Genomic DNA, 20,487 nt, shown 5'->3' on the forward strand with positions numbered 1-20,487 from the left:
CGCTCCAACTCTACCAGCGGGGCAGCAACCGGCGGCAGCGTCGCTCGCAGAGCGTTTTTCGCTATCCCTGAGACCGAGCCAAGCCAGTCTCGCCAGAGCCTGCACGGCGGACTGGGAAAGCGGCCAGGAAGCCAAACGGCCGGTCGTCTCCGATTCGTCGGAGGGGGACATGTCTCTACCAAAGCAGAGAGAGACAGCCGCCTGAGCTGCATTTAGCAGCTCCTGGAGGAGAAGGTCCACCGGGAACAGCAGCGCTCCCGGCGAGACAGGACAGGCACCTCCTCCATAGTGTCGTGTCAGGCACTGCCCTTTGCTACCCTCATACCACGGGTTGGAGCAGGAGGCTAGCATTGGTGACCAGGGCAGGGCTGGTCTGCAAATGGGGCAGGCGGACAAAATCGGGAGTATGCATGAGGTGCAGGATCAGGAACAGCTGTTGGGTGTGGTGGACCGCTTCGTAGCAACCCCACGGGCTGGAGCACCGCCGGAGCCAAAACAATGGCAGCCAGCACAAAACTCTACTAAAAAAGGTGCTCGCCGAGGAGCTGCAAGAATATACAGCACCAGAGAACTGTGAGGCCCTTAAGGGGAATAAGCCTCAAACAGCAAAATCTGCGATTGTGGGGGCCCTTATGCGGGCATAAAAACTCAAGCTACAGCGGATCCGAAGGCTCCTGACGTCAGCTATCACAGTCTATGCTCGTTCTGTGGAGATAACGAGATGAACACATACCACCAGAAAGTGCTGGTATTAAGGTGTACCACACAATTCGAACTAAACAATCTCCGAAGGGAAATATAACACCTGCCCTCAATCTCAAAATTTGCAGGCTTGAGCAAAGCCCCAGCTGCGGAGGCAGACTCACTGCTATTTGGGAGAGATCTGAACAAAAAGCTGAAGGAGATGGAAGAGGCATCAAAAACCTTCGGCATCATGAGGGCAGGCCCCGGGACGAGCAAACCACGACTTCCGATACCCAAGCAGCAGCACCTCACGGCATCCACCAGTCGATGTCTAGAATATGGGACTGGTGAACGCTTGGGGCCGCACTATCCCCAAAGATCTTTTAGATCAGGGCCCGCCGCGGACCCCCTGGAAAATGCGCCTCCCCCCAACGTCGCCAGCACGTCCTCAGAACAAAAGCACTCAGAAAACAGAAAACACAAAACCGCCAATAACCATGGAGGTAGGTGGGTCTGGTTCCTACCAGCATATAGAGCGCTTTCCTGGACTATCTTGGCTTTCATATTAATTCAGTCCACGTAACTATAATGTTGCCAAGAGACAACATAGTTGAATTGGCACAAACAAGCAACAAATTAATGGTCAAACTACCAACTACTCGACAAATAACAGAGTACAGGTGCACAACCTTTTATCCGAAGATCCAAATAACGAAAACCTCCGAATAGCGACATTTTTTCAGTCCTTGAAGAAAGGTCATTGAAAACGTTCATTGAGTGTACAGCCCGCAGAGGTGACAGCGGAAATCTCCGGTCGGTCCTCGAAGAAAGGGGAACTAAATCCCCATTCATAAAAGAGAAGGTGAGGGTATATTGCGCGGGAGGGTTAATAATTGACAATCTGCTCAAAGCCTGCGAGTACTCAGTTTAAAAAAGTAGAGTGGTAGCCTCACGATACACAGTGTATCGTGAGTCCTGCATGAGAACTTTTTAACTCAGCGGGCAGGCAGCAGCAAATTGTCGCTCCCTTAAGTTTCCCCCACCTACACCCCTCTGCATGCTTGGGCATGTGTGAGACCCCTTTCCTCCCCTCTCCATGCTGAGCGCCCTCCGCAGACCAGCGTGGGCAAAATTTTGGACTGTCTTCACGTCGGAGCTAGTGCCAATCACCGGAGATGTCAGGAACACCAACGGGACACCGACCCCCAGGCCCACTGCAAGCCTTGAGATCCCCGAGACCCACAGCCAGCAGCAGCCCAGCCCCGTTCCAACTCCAGAGGAACACGCTCCCCGTAGGGACCGAAGCTGATGGTGTGCAAGGTGCGTCTGGTGTTGAGGTTGCGGATGAGGGGGGCGCAGCTCGGGCTGTGAGTCTCCTGGCCACCCCCCTGTACAGGATCTGAGACTGAGACTGTGGACCTTTTGCAGTTGCAGAGGGAGGGGGCAAGGGCGGTGAAGTTCCCAGTCTCAGATCCAGTCCAGGGGGGTGACCGGAGATCGTCAGGACCAACGGGACACCGACGGGCAATGCACGGAGATTCCGGAGACCTGAAGCCAGCAGAAAACACGTTAACCCACCCCCGCTCCAACTCCAGAGGAACCCAGGTTGCGGATGTGGGGGCGCAGCCTCTGGCTGTGAAGTCAAAACTGCTACTTGTCGCTGTAGCGGCGCATCGGGGAGCGGGGTTGTTGTGGTCCTGCGTCTGCTGCTAAGTGCTGGACAGGAGCTCCTCCGTCAGGACCACCACAAGCCGCTCCCCGATGCGCTGCTACAGCGACAAGTCACAGTTCGCCCACTGCCCGAGCTGCGCCCCCTCATCGGGACACCGACCCCCAGGGCCCACTGCAAGCACGGAGATCCCAGAGACTCACAGCCAGCAAACAACCCTGAGGCCCAGCCCCGCTTCAACTCCAGAGGGAAGAGGTTTGCGGATGAGGGGGCGCAGCTAACAGACTGGGGCTTGTGTTAGAAACTCCAGTATCGCCGTAGAGGGCCCATCGGGGTCGGATTCCCTGGAGTTGGAGGGACGAGTTTTGGTCATCAGTTTTGAGAATAATGGTGGGCAATCACTGCTGAGCTGCCCATCCCACAGTCAGACACCTCTCCTACATCCCGCAGTAGTCTCTATTCGCAAAGGAATGATCCCAGCCTAACCCTCCCTATGCTCTTATTCTGCAAGAAAAAACTCCATTGAAGACTCAAACTCGCGATCGAGTAACTGCCGGGATCGAGGCGCAAACTCGCGACCTTGCGGATATGAGCCGAGCACTCTACCACTGAGCCAGCCGTTAAAATCTACGCTAAAAAATCTTCCATTCCGAAAGCCGAAAAATTCTGAATTACGAAAAGTGTCTGGTCCCAAGGCTTTCGGATAAAAGGTTGTGCACCTGTAATTGGGAAAAAATGGTACCATTTCTGTCTACATGATTCAGATGTTAGTATCAAAAACAACATATAGGTTGTCATTGAGCATCTCATGAAGTTACCCACTGAAGTAATATCAGAAAGACAGTGGTGGGGTTACCACTTATACTGGGCATTAATTATCTAAAAAATGTTCGGGTGAATTTTATGAGTTTTAAAGCACTTGCATGTATGGGTATAAATAGACTACACTATGGAGGTGGCCTATATTAACCATATGGCAGCATAAAGTCGGTATCATATGACAAGTTGGTCAAAACAATTTGGCAATGGTATATCCATAGATGTATTTGACTATCAACAACTTACCTGCCCGGTAAGCAAAATACAGTGACAGACACCAGGTCACATAATATTAAGGGCAACATCAATTAGATGTTTTCATATAAAGTTTTAACAAAACTATCAAGCTATATGATGCAACAGATATTAATGCATTTCATTGTCTCTGTACTGCACACTGACAATGACAATTAAAATGGAATGTGAATCTGATATCGATTATTTGCATCAACGCTATATCACCAGGTGTTTGGGGATGTCCTATGTATGTCGCGGGGGAAACCAGACCCTGGGGCAGTGGAATCCTCATTAAAAATTTCTCTGGGACAGATAGTTCCAGCAGAAAGCTCGTCAGCTATATATATTAACTTTTCTGACCTATAGGTCATGTTGTCATTCAAGAATGTATTTATAATATTGATAGACAAATGCGTTCACGCTGCATTGGTGAAATTAATTCTATGTATTTTTCCCTTCTGCCTCACCAATCGAGAACAACGCACAGTACAAAAGGATTCTGCTTCAGGTATTTGATAGTACCTGACGGACTTACGCAGCCATTGTTTCACTTTACGCCATGACATGGTTGTTGAAACTTGGATGGTATTTCCCAGTACCCAGAATTATTAACAATCGGAGCCGGGCACAAGTCAACTGTGCCATGGGAAAAAATAAGCTCCTGAGCTGCAGATTCTGCGCAAGCCTCTGGGACTGGGATTGTTATACTGAACAATCGACACCATGTCAGCATCCTTTTGAACATCCACTGGACTACAACACTTGTCCAGCATCAAGAGAAGTACTGCAAGGATACAGGGAGAACCTACTCATCCGATACAGTTACTACGAACTGGAATTCCTGGAGAACCTTCATCACGATGAAGGATTCGGCTACAGTACCATCAACACAGCTAGAATTGCCCTGCCTGTTGTTTCAAAACAGCTACAGGACAACAGGCCATGGGGTCACTGGCTGGTGGTAAATTTGAAGGGTATTAAAACTCTAAACCCCTAGACCAGGTACACCCATATATGGGATGTCACAGTGGTTAACCATACTTCAGGGGATACCCACCAGCCAGAGCCCTAAACCTGAACCTTCTATGCACTAAACACATTGTTGAAGGCACACGGAGCAGCACAGAGGGTCCAGTCACTACTCCTATTTACTACTGGACACCATGCTCATAGCTTCAGACCAGATCTCTATCATTGTCCAGGGAATGGTCAAACCAAACCAGGAACACCTTATCCAGTCATAAAACCCGGGCTTACCCGCCAGAAAACACGGTAATGTGCCATGACCCTATTACCTTACATAGACACAACCTAATTATTCGAGGGAGATGAAAAGCCTTGTGGGTTGGTCACAAAAAACCTTGTGGTCGGGTAACAAGCCTTTTTTGAGATGGCTCAAGCAGGTATTAAAGCTCCTGGGATAAAACTAACATGTACAAAGTTTTCATTCCAGGACAAGCTTCCACGTCAACGGCAAAAGAATGGACGTGCCTGTAAACCACATCCTGACTACAGCAGAATGGTGGGGGTAAACGTTCAGAGAAATAATTTATTATAAACTGTTGACAAAACCTGTTTTATTTGCAGGGAAGATTCCGATCTGCAAATATTTTAAATTAGCCAAGGGGAGCATTTAAAATTCTTCAGTGTTATTGTAAAAATACCATTGTTTTTCTATAAACAGATTCATTGGTTGATTATGATAACACGCTTCCTCCCTCAAAGGCTTCGGCAGCGAGTGATATAAAGCTGTTACACGGTTTGAAATCACAGAAGCTTTGAAATCTTCACGTAGTCACTCACGTGACTCCGAAGTAAAATAGTAAGATTAAACGAGAACTTACCAGTTTGAAGTTTGATCTGTATTTTATGAGGAGTTACGATGAGGGATTACGTGCCCTCCGCTCCCACCCTCATTACATGGATCAAACTGATAAATTGATGTCTCTTTATTCTTTACTATGTTACTTCAAATCTTGTGTCTATCTGTGATTCCACACCGCTGCTTTGAAGTATGCCGCAATGCGTCCTGGGGCGGGTTTAATCTTACTATTACCGCCCCATCTCAATTATCAACTCGGTGGCTAAAATCCTCAAGAAACTAGTGTTCAACCAGCTATCACATTATGTCTCAACTTTCAACATTCTATCTCCATGCCAGTCTGGGTTCAGACCTAATCACTCCACAACTACAGATCTGTTAAAACTCACCAGCGATGTGTTCACTGCTTCTGAGGATGGTAAACTCACCGGTGCCATCTTTCTTGATCTAACCAAGGCCTTTGATGTTATTGACCACTACCTACTGCTTGATAAACTTTACTCTATTGGTCTTTCTCAAAACAATCTACTGTGGATTAACTCATACCTTCATAACAGACGCCAATGTGTCACCTTTAATGGAAGTCAATCCAATTCTTTAATTGTTGAGAAGGGGGTCCCGCAAGGTTCGTCCTTGGGACCACTCCTTTTCTCTATTTTCATAAACGACATCCCTAATATCTGTTCTGACTGTCAAACACAACTATATGCCGATGATGCAGTGCTATATACATCTAGTACTAACAAGTCTGAAATTGAAAGAACCCTTCAATCAGATCTTACTTCTGTTCAGAAATGGCTATTATTTAACAAATTAATTTTAAATAAAAATAAATCATGCAGTATGTTATTTGGTACCAGACAAGGCCTTGGTAATTCTGTAGATCTGACTATATCATTTAATGAAAGATCACAATTAGAACAAGTATTGAACTTCAAATATCTTGGTGTTTGGTTCGACCCAACGCTTTCATTTACGCAGCATAGTGAGACGATTACTAAAAAACTCAGCTGTAATCTAGCTATTCTTTACCGCCATATAAATTGTTTCACCTTTCAGGTGAGAAAAAGAATTGTCTCTCAACTACTACTACCAACACTGGATTATGCTGATATTGTCTATACTGCTAGAGTCAGTTATTAAAGATGGGATAGCAGCACATTTGGAAAGTGGTGAAATCATTGGACAAAGTCAGCATGGATTTACGAAAGGTAAATCATGTCTGACGAATCTTATAGAATTTTTCGAGGATGTAACTAGTAGCGTGGATAGGGGAGAACCAGTGGATGTGGTGTATCTGGACTTCCAGAAGGCTTTCGACAAGGTCCCACATAAGAGATTAGTATACAAACTTAAAGCAAATGGCATTGGGGGTTCAGTATTGATGTGGATAGAGAACTGGCTGGCAAACAGGAAGCAAAGAGTAGGAGTAAACGGGTCCTTTTCACAATGGCAGGCAGTGACTAGTGGGGTACCGCAAGGCTCAGTACTGGGACCCCAGCTATTTACAATATATATTAATGATCTGGATGAGGGAATTGAAGGCAATATCTCCAAGTTTGCGGATGACACTAAGCTGGGGGGCAGTGTTAGGTGTGAGGAGGATGCTAGGAGACTGCAAGGTGACTTGGATAGGCTGGGTGAGTGGGCAAATGTTTGGCAGATGCAGTATAATGTGGATAAATGTGAGGTTATCCATTTTGGTGGCAAAAACGGGAAAGCAGATTATTATCTAAATGGTGGCCGATTGGGAAAGGGGGAGATGCAGCGAGACCTGGGTGTCATGGTACACCAGTCATTGAAGGTAGGCATGCAGGTGCAGCAGGCAGTAAAGAAAGTGAATGGTATGTTGGCTTTCATAGCAAGAGGATTTGAGTATAGGAGCAGGGAGGTTCTACTGCAGTTGTACAGGGTCTTGGTGAGACCACACCTGGAGTATTGCGTACAGTTTTGGTCTCCTAATCTGAGGAAGGACATTCTTGCCATAGAGGGAGTGCAGAGAAGGTTCACCAGACTGATTCCTGGGATGTCAGGACTGTCTTATGAAGAAAGACTGGATAGACTTGGTTTATACTCTCTAGAATTTAGGAGATTGAGAGTGGATCTTATAGAAACTTACAAAATTCTTAAGGGGTTGGACAGGCTAGATGCAGGAAGATTGTTCCCGATGTTGGGGAAGTCCAGGACAAGGGGTCACAGCTTAAGGATAAGGGGGAAATCCTTTAAAACCGAGATGAGGAGAACATTTTTCACACAGAGAGTGGTGAATCTCTGGAACTCTCTGCCACAGAGGGTAGTTGAGGCCAGTTCATTGGCTATATTTAAGAGGGAATTGGATGTGGCCATTGTGGCTAAGCGGATCAGGGGGTATCGAGCGAAAGGCAGGTACGGGATACTGAGTTGGATGATCAGCCATGATCATATTGAATGGTGGTGCAGGCTCGAAGGGCCGAATGGCCTACTCCTGCACCTAATTTCTATGTTTCTAATACATTTGATACACATCTTCAACCCCTTAATGTAGTTTATAATAGTCTTTGCAGATTTATTTTAAGGTGTCCATATATAACTCACCACTGTTCTATGTATGAAACTCTAAACTGGTTATCCCCCCACGCTCGAAGATGCTACCACTGGTTCCAGTTCATCTTTAAATGCATCCATCTCAATTACCCTTCTTATTTAAAACAAGACCTATTACCATACACACCCTCATATTCACTAAGACATATTCAGCAACCCTTCTTTTTCATTCCAAGAACTAACAAAGAAATTGGGAGACGTGCATTTAAATTCAAAGCTCCTTCTGACTAGAACACTCTGCCTAGTACCATAAGAGCTATTAGCTCATTTCGTCTATTTAAAAATACACTTTTACCCTTCCTTATAAAACCATGTACCTGTTTCTAGTATTAGAGTCTTCGAGCTCCTTTATCTAGCTTGCTCTGTGTGTGATCATTTGGCATAACTATTGTATATGCATGGCCATCATACTTATGTATTATTGTATTGCATAGTGTAACAAGGTCTTATATTGTATTATGTCACAATATCATGAAATAATATATCATGTAATAATGTTGATAGTATGTATGAACGTACGATGTATGATAGGTGGTATATGGTATTATGCATTAACATTATGCTGTAACACATAACTATTATTATTATTGGATATGTAAAGCCAATTAACAATTATTATAAACTATAACAAGTGGGGATGGAGGGGTTTTGGGATTGGTGTGTGGGTAGGTGGGTCAATGAGAGCCTCTATGCATGTTATGTCTTGTGCTGTATGTTCTATGTTGGACCCCCTCGAAAACGAGATGACTGTCCATCTCAAGGGGTTATCCATTAATAAACTTGTTTCAAAATGTTTCGAAACAGTTTATCCCCAGTGTACACCTTTTGCATTGAACAACCTGCTTCAATGCTGTAAAGTTCAATGTAAATTTAAATGTAACCTTGCAATTTTCCTCTTCTGCTGCATTTTGGTTATTGTGTTCTCCTCATCACGTTTCTTCAACACCTGGAAGTTATATTCAAGTTTCTCTTGATTTAGTTGATACGTAGCTTTCATCTGCTCCAGCTGCTGCTCCAAAATCTAAAATAAATATTGGTTCTTAAATGATGCTACTTTATGCACGGCTGACAAACGAGATGCTCGTCATGTTAACAGATTACGTATTTTTAACTGTGCAGTTGCTGAAAAGCATGTTCTAAGAAATGAGAGACAAATATAGATCAGTGAGTATATGAATTCTTTGTGAAGAAAACCATATTAATTAGAAACCATTCAACTTCAACCCTATGGTCAATGTGCTTTATTGTCACATGTGCAAATTCCTCTATGATATTCTGATTTCAAAACATAAATACCAATGGGATTTTGCATGTATTATTGGTATATTTAGGTTGGCTATATTTATCCCATTCTGCGGCATGTGTCAAATTCTATCTGGACATTTACCGATTGCATCATTTGAGATACCCACCACTTGCATCTAACATTTAGCATTTCCAATTGCATGAAGTGAAACTTTACTCTCTCCCCACCCCCAACAACTCTTCCACCTAAAAGAGCTGCTTATTACCCTCTATATTAAAGCACACAATGTGGCAGTGATTCTGAAGGGCTGCTTGTTAAGACTCAGCAAGACTTCTGCTCCCTTGGGCCAGATACACCACGCACTTGGAGAGGAAATACTATAAACAATATTTGCAGGAAAGAACTGCAGGAAGGAATGGGTGACGTTTTGGGTCGAGACCCTTCTTCATACCGGTCTCGACCCTAAACGTCACCTTCTCTCCAGAGATGCCTCTTTGTCCCACTGAGTTACTCCTGCATTTTGTGTCTACCTATAAACAATATTCCTTGTTTATGTTAACATAGCACATTTTTCTTTCTCCGAAATTATTTTCTCTACCTTTTTTGATTTTAAAACAGGGTTCTGTAAATGTGCTTACATATTTTACAAAAATCTCTCATAATTTACCACTATCCACAGGGGGATTACATACACAGAAAGAAATTGAAAACCTTTGTTACCTCGTGTAATTACCTTTGCTTAGAGGAGGGGCAAAGTTAAAAAGAGACAATACAATTAGATGCATAACAGTATTTAAGAGGGAACTGCAGATGCTGGAGAATCGAAGGTTACACAAAAAAGCTGGAGAAACTCAGCGGGTGCAGCAGCATCTATGGAGCAAAGGAAATAAGCAACGTTTCGGGCCGAAACCCTTCTTCAGACTGATCGGGGGCGGGGGTGGGTGGGGACAAGAAAGGGAAAAGGAGGAGTAGCCCGAAGGCTGGGGGATGGGAGGAGACAGCAGGGGGGCTGAGGGAGGGTAGATGCATAACAGTAATTGGCTTTAAAAGGTCAAGCCACACATCTCGCAGTTGTAAAGGACAACGAAATTATATTTTGGATATAATACAACTACAACCTAATATAAATATTGAACATACTGTTCATGGCATACAGACTGCTTAAAGAGCTTTATTAGTTGGAAGCATCTCCTCCTTGGTTGAAAATGGAATCAATGTTCAAGATTGTGATTATTGACAGCTGAACTCATAAGAGTCGACGGCAGTGGAATAAATCAGTCTGTGAAATATAGATTGATGCAGTATAATCTCCCTAAATGGATGGTACCAGTAGATAGGGCCAAATCTTTTGATTGAAGTTGAGGTGCGTAAGCGTCACACTCAATATCATCACAAATAGAAGAATGGGAATGGAAAGATACAGCAAAGGAAGGACTCTCTCTCTCTCTTTTAAACAGATTACCACATTTGCTGCAGTTATGTCCTTTGCCCATCTCTTGTCAATCAGTGTAATGTTTAACCTGCCAGATGGGTATAGTCGGTTTTAACAGCTATTATCATAAAATGTCTTTAGAAATTTGCTTGCAACCTGTTTATTTTGTTATGGATAAATTATGTGGGAAGCGAGAGTGTTTCTGTGCCAATAGCAATAACGATCCATGCTATGGCCATGTCATGATCATTTTCAGTCCTTCACAGACACCATGCTTGCATCAATCTGTAGTGTGCATGGTTAAGTATATATGTTACCATGGTCCAGGATTTATTGACACAGGTTGATCATACGCTGAATAATCCAACCACATTTTTGTTTTGAAGTGGAACGAACTAATGAAAATGGCATTAATTGCAACGTGTAAAAAGAGTTGAGATATTGTATTATAATTTTGCTGCGTCATTGTGGTATATATCATGTCTTGATTGGTGAATATATTTAGTTTGTGAGTTATTTGAAGCAGAAATAATATGTGAATGTAGACAAAAGTGCTGAAGTAACTCAGCGGATGCGGCAGCATCTATGGAGCGAAGGAAATAGGCAACGTTTCCTGCCGAAACCCTTCTTCAGACCGATTTCCTTCGCTCCATAGATGCTGCCGCGCCCGCTGAGTTTCACCAGCACTTGTCTACCTTCGATTTTCCAGCATCTGCAGTTCCTTCTTGAACATAATATGTGAATGCTTCATTGAGCATAATTCCGACTGGTAACTACGCAATTCGTCCAAGCACATTATCGAACACGTGTCATGCAAACCATCTTAATGACCACCTAAACTGTCATTTGACAACCTAAAAAGCTGTCACGGTTGCCCGGCTGGCAACAGGGAAAAAAAGTTAAGTGAGAGCCCTGTGCTGCTTCAACCGCTGAGTTTCTCCAGCATTGTTCGTCTGCCTGAGAGTTTTGTAACATGGTGTAAAGATTACAACCTCTCCCTCAATATCAACACGATGAAGGAGCTAGTTACTGACTTCAGGAAACTAGAAAGTGTACTATGCCCCGGTCAGCATCAATGGTGCCGAAGTAGAGAGATGGTCGAGACCTTCAATTTCATTGGTGTAAATGTCACCAACAATCTGTTTAGGACCAACCACACTGAAGCTACCTCAGAAAGTACACCAACCCCTCTACTTCCTCAGAATACTAAAGTAGTTCAGCATCCCTCCAACAACTTTTATCAACTTCTATAGATGTGCCGAAGAAAGCATCCTACCAGGATGTATCACAACTGGATTTGGCAACAGCTCAGTCCAAGATTACATGAAATTGCCAGAGAATTGCCAATGTAGCCCAGTCCATCACACAAACCAGCCTCCCCCATCTACACCATGGTGTCTCGGAAAAACCGGTAGCACCCGCACCCCAGTCATTCCTTCTTCACCCCTCTCCTGTCAGGCGAAAGATACAAAAGCTTGAAAGCACATACCAACTGATTCTAGCCCAGCTTTCACCTCACTGTCATCTGCCTACTGAACGTCCTCTTGTAGACTAATACCCCTGTCCCACTTAGGAAACCTGAACGGAAACCTCTGGAGACTTTGCGCCCCACCCAAGGTTTCCATGCGGTTCCCGGAAGTTGCAGGTAGTGGAAGCAGATAGGGAGACTGACAAAAACCTCCGGGAACCTCCAGGAACCGCACGGAAACCTTGGGTGAGGCGCAAAGTCTCCAGAGGTTTCCGTTCAGGTTTCCTAAGTGAGACAGGGGCATAAGGGTTTATTCCCGATCTCCCCACCTACTTCATTGTGGCCCTTGCATTATTCCTTAATGTGCACTTTCTCTGCAACTGTAACATTATAACACACTCAGGTATTTTTCTTCATAGCTATCTTAACATATTTAGGCACGTAACTACTTTATTCATAATCTGACTTCAGCAAAATGGAAATTTCAATTTGTGAGCAGACCACATACCTCTACATCAGTCAGCAACTTCATTTTGATCATATCGTATTCCTCTGCATCTTGCACCCGCACCTGCTGAAGCTGATTCTCATACTCTTCCACCTTCTCCATTCTGACCACAAGATACTCGATCTGAGAAAATAACATTAAAATGTGGACTCGGATCAAATAGTTCACAAAATAAGCACATTCTTTGCCCAACTTATTTTCTACTGTATGGACTGTTGATTGCAACTGAGCACCCCCTCATCCCCATGTTCTCCAAGTTCAACTTGTAACTTTCACTTGCATGAGTACCCTGACGTATGTATTTTGTCTATTAATTTAAAGTTTATTTATCAATAGGATTATACATTATTATGAAGAAAGACTGGATAGACTCGGCTTGTACACGCTAGAATTTAGAAGATTGAGGGGGGATCTTATAGAAACTTACAAAATTCTTAAGGGGTTGGACAGGCTAGATGCAGGAAGATTATTCCCGATGTTGGGGAAGTCCAGAACTAGGGGTCACAGTTTAAGGATAAGAGGGAAGTCTTTTAGGACCGAGATGAGAAAATCATTTTTTACAGAGAGAGTGGTGAGTGTGGAATTCTCTGCCACAGAAGGTGGTTGAGGCCAGTTCATTGGCTATATTTAAGAGGGAGTTAGATGTGGCCCTTGTGGCTAAAGAGATCAGGAGGTATGGAGAGAAGGCAGGGATGGGATACTGAGTTGGATAATCAACCATGATCATATCGAATGGCGGTGCAGGCTCGAAGGGCCGAATGGCCTACTCCTGCACCCATTTTCTATGTTTCTATGACAGATACTAGCTTTATAGTATTTTTAAGTGTTTAAATCTTTTTGAGAACGCAAGACTAAACTAAACAATTGTAAGCTGTTTTGCATTCTCAGTAAAAGTAACGCAAAACTAAACTAACCAATTGTAAAATGTTTTGCATTCTCCTTGATTGAATTCAAAACTTCTTAAAATAAAGCAGAAATGAGCACATATAATCTTTCTTCAAACAGCATTTTAAAGAAATTAACTACTTAAGTCTTGTTTTTATGGTAGACTCCTGCTCACAAGATCCACCTCCCCAGCTAACCGGTCAGTTTTTGTCTGGTAACTCGTTCACTCTCTCACTAGTTTAAACACCTGTTTGCAATATTTGATCTTTTTAAAGGCTGATCAGAAATAGTGTAGTTTGAGCTGGAAAATAGCAAGTTGCTCTGAAAACATTGCGTCACAAATCCACAAAGCCAATGTACTTAGCTGATTAGCTGCACAGAGAGCATAAGATAGATCAACTAATAATTTATATTCTGTTTCAATTATGTTAACTATACTTCCAAAAATTGTAATATTCTTGATAACTTGATTGGTAGACATTAAAAATATTCACCTCTTTGTCTCTTCGCGTCTGCATTTTCTTTTCCCATAGCAATAGATTGTTTTTCATTAGTTCGTGGCGTTCCAGCTGAAAGGCTTTCTGTTAAATAGAGAAATAGAAATGGATAAATAACTGACCCACAAACTATATCTGTAAGATCCTGGTATATCAAGTCATTTGCTTAAATTATTATTTTTTTGTTACTCTGTCAGTTATCAAGGCTGCTAAACAACCAGGATTTGCTCGCAGAAGAGGGAACAAAAGACAGTAAAAAGAAAATAATGAATCTTCTTTGTAAATGAAACAAGCAAGAAAAAAAATGAGGTGGAATTCTGTAAAAAACAGAACAGAATAGAACGCGAGATATGGCAAAACAACACCAGAGCCATTTATCAAAACTGCTGTGGAACTGGGAGATAGTGTGCTGATTTCCCTATCATTGCATCTGGAATTTCACATCACAAAGATTAAAGATAAAAGTATAAGAATATAGAAGGCATGAATACAGAGCAGATTAGTGTGTCCATATGCCATTATATAAATATATACACACATGAATAAATAAAACAGATAAAGTGCAATTAAACAGATAATGGGCTATTAATGTTAAGAGTTTTGTTTGAGTTGAGTTTAATAGCCTGATGGCTGTGGGGAAGAGCTGTTTCTGAACTTAGACGTTACAGTCTTCAGGCTCCTGTACCTTCTACCTCTGAAGGTAGCGGGGAGATGAGTATGTGGCCAGGATGGTGTGGGCCCTTGATGATGCTGCCAACCTTTTTGAGGCAGCAACTGCGAAAGATCCCCTCGATGGTAGGGAGGTCAGAACCGATGATGGACTGGGCAATGTGCTAAAAGCCTTTTTGACCACCCTATCTACCTATGACGCCACCTTCAATGAATTATGTATCTGCACTCCTAGATCCCTCTGCTCTATAACACTTCTCAGAGCCCTACCATTCACTGTGTAAAACACATGGTTTACATTCAGTGAATAATTTTAACTGTAGGGTTGATACCCTCCACTAATTTCATCAGTCTTTAACATACAATGGACAAACTAAATTTCCAGTAACATAGAAACATAGAAAATAGGTGCAGGAGTAAGCCATTCGGCCCTTCGAGCCTGCATCGCCATTCAATATGATCATGGCTGATCATCCAACTCAATATCCTGTACCTGCCTTCTCTCCATACCCCCTGATCACATTAGCCACAAGGGCCACATCTTAACTCCCTCATAAATATAGCCAATGAACTGGCCTCAACTACCCTCTGTGGCAGAGAATTCCAGAGATTCACCACTCTGTGTGAAAAATGTTTTTCTCATCTCGGTCCTAAAGGATTTCCCCTTTATCCTTAAACTGACCCCTTGTCCTGGACTTCCTCAACATCGGGAACAATCTTCCTGCATCTAGCCTGTCCAACCCCTTAAGAATTTTGTAAGTTTCTATAAGATCCCCCCTCAATCTTCTAAATTCTAGCGAGTACAAGTCAAGTCTACCCAGTCTTTCTTCATATGACAGTCCTGACATCCCAGGAATCAGTCTGGTGAACCTTCTCTGCACTCCCTCTATGGCAAGAATGTCTTTCCTCAGATTTGGAGACCAAAACTGTACACAATACTCCAGGTGTGGTCTCACCAATACCCTGTACAACTGCAGTAGAATCTCCCTGCTCCTATACGCAAATCCTTTTGCTGTGAATGCTAACATACCATTCGCTTTCTTCACTGCCTGCTGCACCTGCATGCCTACTTTCAATGACTGGTGTACAATGACACCCAGGTCTCATTGCATCTCCCCTTTTCCTAATCGGCCATCATTTAGATAATAGTCTACTTTCCTGTTTTTGCCACCAAAGATGATAACCTTACGTCTATCCACATTATACTGCATCTGCCATGCATTTGCCCACTCACCCAGCCCATCCAAGTCACCTTGCAGCCTCTTAGCATCCTCCTCACAGCTAACTCTGCCCCCCAGCTTCGTGTCATCCGCAAACTTGGAGATGTTGCATTCAATTCCCTCGTACAAATCATTAATCTATATAATTACTAAAACTCTGATTTTGACTGCTTTTGGCCCACTGTGCTGCGATTTCCGACAGAACGCTGCCACCTACGGCTGTCATTTTTGGCCACCTTGCTCAGAGCCCCCCTCCGCCTTACGGGTGCGGAGGAGGTTTCCCATCGATGACAAATCAGAGAGATATTAATGTTTTTAAAAAATTCACCTTTCTCTCTGCTACCCCTGCTGGTGTGAGGGGGAGGGACTATAAAACCAGGAAGTGGTGTGCCTCACTCAGTCTCTGCAAGATGGGTCAAACCAAGGGTAACGTCTCTCTGAGCTCTGTATAACACTGAACAAATGTCTACACAACTGTGAGTCCCCTTAATGTGGTTTGAAAATGAAAATATGGTTTGTTTGAAGTAAAAAGGCACTGCCTGCAAATGGTTGTTTGGGTGCTTTGGCTTGAAGTTGAAAGGCACTACTTACTGCAAATGGTGGCTTGGGAGCTTTGGCTTGAAGTTGAAAGGCACTACTTACTGCAAATGGTGGCTTGGGTGCTTTGGCTTGAAGTTGAAAGGCACTACTTACTGCAAATGGTGGTTGGGTGCTTTGGCATTGGCTGGAGGGAGGGGGAAGGATTATAAAACCAGGAAGTGGTGTGCCTCACTTAGTCTCTGCAAGATGGATGAAGCCAAGGGTAATGTTTCTCTGAGCTCAGAATAACACTGAACAAATGTCTACACAACTGTGAGTCCCTTTAATGTGATTTGAAAATGAAAATATGGTTTGTTTGAGATAAAAAGGCACTGCCTGAAAATGGTTGTTTGGGTGCTTTGGCTTGAAGGTGAAAGGCACTACTTACTGCAAATGGTGGTTTGGGAGCTTTGGTTTAAAGTTGAAAGGCACTACTTACTGCAAATGGGGGCTTGGGAGCTTTGGCTTGAAGTTGAAAGGCACTACTTACTGCAAATGGCAGCTTGGGTGCTTTCGCTTGAACTTAAAAGGCACTACTGCAAATGCACTTCCTGTTTGCACTGTATATTGATTTTAGATAAAACGCTACCACTTACGGCTGTGATTTTTGGCCATCTTACTCAGTCCCCCCTCTGCTGAGCAGGTGCAGAGAATTCTTCCCATCAATGAAAAATAAAAGTGTTATTAGTGTTTAAAAAATGTTGAGAATCTCTCTCCTGTCAATCACGCCATGAAAGCCACACCTTTTCCGGGGGGAGGGGTTATAAAACCCGGAAGTGTGGGTATTGCAGCCGCTGCATGATGGGGGAGGGAGAGGTCACGACTGTCTGAGCTGTGAATCAACTGAACACACTAAATGTCCACTGAATTTGGTGGCCTTGGATCCAGCTTGAAGTGGTTGGAAACTGCACTTGAATTTGGTGGCCTTGCACCCTGCTCATAGTAGTGGTAAGAAACTGCACTTGAATTTGGTGGCCTTGCACCCAGCTCGAAATGGAATTTCAAGGAATAGTCAGTCATGAGTCAACTGCCAGCCCACCAGCCATGAGTGAGCTGCCAGCAGATCAGGCTTGAGGGACTGAGCTGCCACCCCAAGAACCCATACCAGCACTCCAGAAAGCCCCCCCACTGGCCACCAATATTGGAATTGGTGGAGAGGTGGAATATTGCGTCGGGGGACCAGCCCTCCTGTGTGAACATGGGACCCAACGGGTCCCACTTAGTCTAGTATATATTGTAAATAGCTGGAGTCCCAGCACTGAGCCTTGCGGTACCCCATTAGTCACTCCTGCACTCTAGCTCTCTGCTGCTGCCAACAAAACTCTGCATAAACCAAACCACCCTACTGGTTTCATTACTTCAATTATCTGCATTTAATGCAATCTGTCTTATGTCAGCTGTATTTATTGCTTTGGGCAATAAATACAGCTGAATTGTGTATATGTATCTGTGCTTTAAAATTAATTCCCTGACATTTGTTGCACAATCTAGAAATGCTCTTTGAACTTTGTTAACATGCCATTTTAATTAATGGCAGAAAAGGCTTAGTTAGCTTGTTTACCTGCCGAACCAGTTTCTGCAGGTAAACAAGCTTACTACTTTTTGTTTTTGTCATTATCAACCTGAATGTCATGCGTTAATAATCTGTCACATCTTGAAGCACCTCTTCATTTAATCAATTCTAGATCATAACATGAGATATACCATCTGTTGCAAAACTATAACTGGTCTTTCATACTTTTAATTACTTTAGATTTCAACTTAGACTATGCTGCATGTGAAATTCATCACCTCTATCTCCTTCATTTCCATTCTATAGGACTTGGATAAGGTCTTTATTTGTTCTTCCATACGTTCCAACATCAGGTCAATGTCTTCAGCTAATTTCTTGAGATCTTTTACATAACGATCATCACTCAACTTTAGCTCCTGCATGGAGAACATAAATAAAATGAAAACCTGCACAATCTGTGAAATCTGCAATCCTGCTACAGGTGCACAACCTTTTATCCGGAGTTCCAGAAACCGAAAAACTCCGAAAACCGGCCATTTTTCCCAGATGTCGTCTGCGCACCAAAGCTCGCGTTTGGCGCCAAACTTGACCCAAAACGACCCACGGTCAACCCAGGTCTGTACTACTGTAGCGGCTGCCTCCTCCCCGGAGACCGGGAGACGCTTAAACATCTGTAAATCATTGCTTAAATGTTAGTCAGTTAGTTTGGAGGGCTTTTATGTGAAGGGGGGGTGAAGGGGTAAACTTTAATTCTTAGTCCCCTACCTGGTCGGAGAGGCGGGGAGCAGTCAATGCATTACCGGGTCGCCGTGCAGTAAGCTCCGCAGCGCTGTGACCGGTGGGGCTGCGGGCGGCGCCGGTTGTAGCTCCGACCCCGGCAACTCTACCCCTGGCTGCGAGGCGCTCCAAATCCAGCGCGGCCCGCGGCCGGATGCCCCAGCTCCGCGAATGTTGGGAGTCGGCGACGTCGCAGCGCTGGGATACCAGCGGGGAGTGGGCAACGCCTTACCGGGTCGCCGTGCGGCAAGCTCCGGAGCGCTGTGGCCGCCGACTCCCAACATTCGCGGAGCGTCGCTGGATTTGGAGCCGCGCAGCCAGGGGTAGAGTTGCCGGGGTTGGAGCTCCAACCGGCGCCGCCCGCAGCCGGACGGAGCCCCCAGCTCCGCGAGGTTGGGAGTCGCCGACCAGGTAGGGGACTAAGAATTAAAGTTTCCCCCTTCACCCCTACTCCACCACCACCACATAAAATCCCTCCAAACTAACATTTATGCAATGATTCTCCCGGTCTCCGGGGAGGAGGCAGCTGCTCCAGACTTTTCAAGCCGCCCGCGCTACCTACCTAATCTACGCTAAAAATCTTCCATTCGGAAATCCGAAAATGTCCGAAATCTGACAAGTGTCTGGTCCCAAGGCTTTCGGATAAAAGGTTGTGCACCTGTACTCAGTTTTTTTTTAAGTTGCCCAAAGCAATAAATACAGCTGTACAAACAGCAGGCTGATATCAGACAACAATGACTATAAAATTGTGCTCAACAGGAACTTGGCAGGCAGAAATCATGTTTGATGAGTGTGTCACCGTTCATTGTAGACTCTGACAGTAGTGGATTAGGAAACCGAGGTGTGCTGACAATGAGGTAAAGATGTCGTTGGGAACAGAGTCCCTTCGCTAATTTAAATGTCACAGAAAAGCAAAGTTCATAGCAAAGTTCCCATAAATGTCACAATGCTGATATGTCACAAAGTTTAAACAATAGACAGGCCCCACTTGGGTTTTCACACATACCATGTTTGGGGTGGTACAGTGGTAGAGTTGCTGCCTTACGACACCAGAGACCTGGGTTCAATCCTGACTAAGGGTGCTGTCTGAACATTCTCTCTGTGACCATGTGAGCTTTTCTCCATGTACTCCGGTTTCCTCCCACATTCCAAAAACGAAAGGGTTTGTAGGTTGACACAAAATGCTGGAGTAACTCAGCGGGATGGGCAGCATCTCCGGAGAGAAGAAATGGGACATTTCAAGACCCTTCTTCAGACAATTAGCTTCTGTAAATTGTCCCTAGGGTGTAGGATAGAACTAGCGTACAGGTCATCAATGGTCGGCGACGACTCAGTGGGCTAAAGGATCTGTTTCCACGCTGTATCTCTAAAACTAAACAGACGTTTGCTCAGGATTGAGGATGACTCACTTTGACTTCAGTTTTGTGGGTCTTTAGCGGAAAGACTTATTTCACTTTGTGGAAAGGTGTCCCACCGTGTTGGAGGCAAGCAATTTCTGAGGAGGTAAGCTCCTTCCCCACTTAAAAATGATTGCCATGCTCCTGATATAATCTGCCCAAAAGAGACATTCCAACTATTAGGCAAATAGCAACAAATAAAATGGGTAAAGTTAAACTACTTACCACTAAATATTCACCCAACTTTCTAATGCATAAACAATTTACCTTTTGCAAAGTAGTAATAAGATTGTTCTTTCCTTCAATTAATTGGGCACACTGCTGTTGCTGTTTGACGAGAATGTCGCGCAAATCCTGTGGGATCTTAAGAGCTTTTGCTGATACCCATTTCTTTGTGATGGCCTCAAACTTTTCCTCACTCATGATGGCTTCATTTTCCAGCTTTGCAGTCCTTCAGAAAGCAAAAATGCAGTTTAAAAATC

At 44.1% G+C, this 20,487-nt stretch overlaps 1 protein-coding gene across 1 annotated transcript in view; it reads right to left on the bottom strand.

Moving 5' to 3' along the window:
* The window catches only part of drc1 (dynein regulatory complex subunit 1 homolog (Chlamydomonas)), a 66,333-nt gene that overhangs the window by 31,795 nt on the left and 14,051 nt on the right, over positions 1 to 20,487 (bottom strand). The window contains exons 4-8 of the mRNA XM_055635428.1: positions 20,273 to 20,456; positions 18,110 to 18,247; positions 13,848 to 13,934; positions 12,469 to 12,591; positions 8,696 to 8,835 (exon numbers count right to left, since the gene is read on the bottom strand). Coding sequence (XP_055491403.1) covers positions 8,696 to 8,835; positions 12,469 to 12,591; positions 13,848 to 13,934; positions 18,110 to 18,247; positions 20,273 to 20,456 — 672 coding nt within the window. The remainder of the gene's footprint in view (positions 1 to 8,695; positions 8,836 to 12,468; positions 12,592 to 13,847; positions 13,935 to 18,109; positions 18,248 to 20,272; positions 20,457 to 20,487) is intronic.

Source organism: Leucoraja erinacea, chromosome 5, assembly GCF_028641065.1.
Source record: "Leucoraja erinacea ecotype New England chromosome 5, Leri_hhj_1, whole genome shotgun sequence".
Taxonomy (NCBI): Eukaryota; Metazoa; Chordata; class Chondrichthyes; order Rajiformes; family Rajidae; genus Leucoraja; species Leucoraja erinaceus.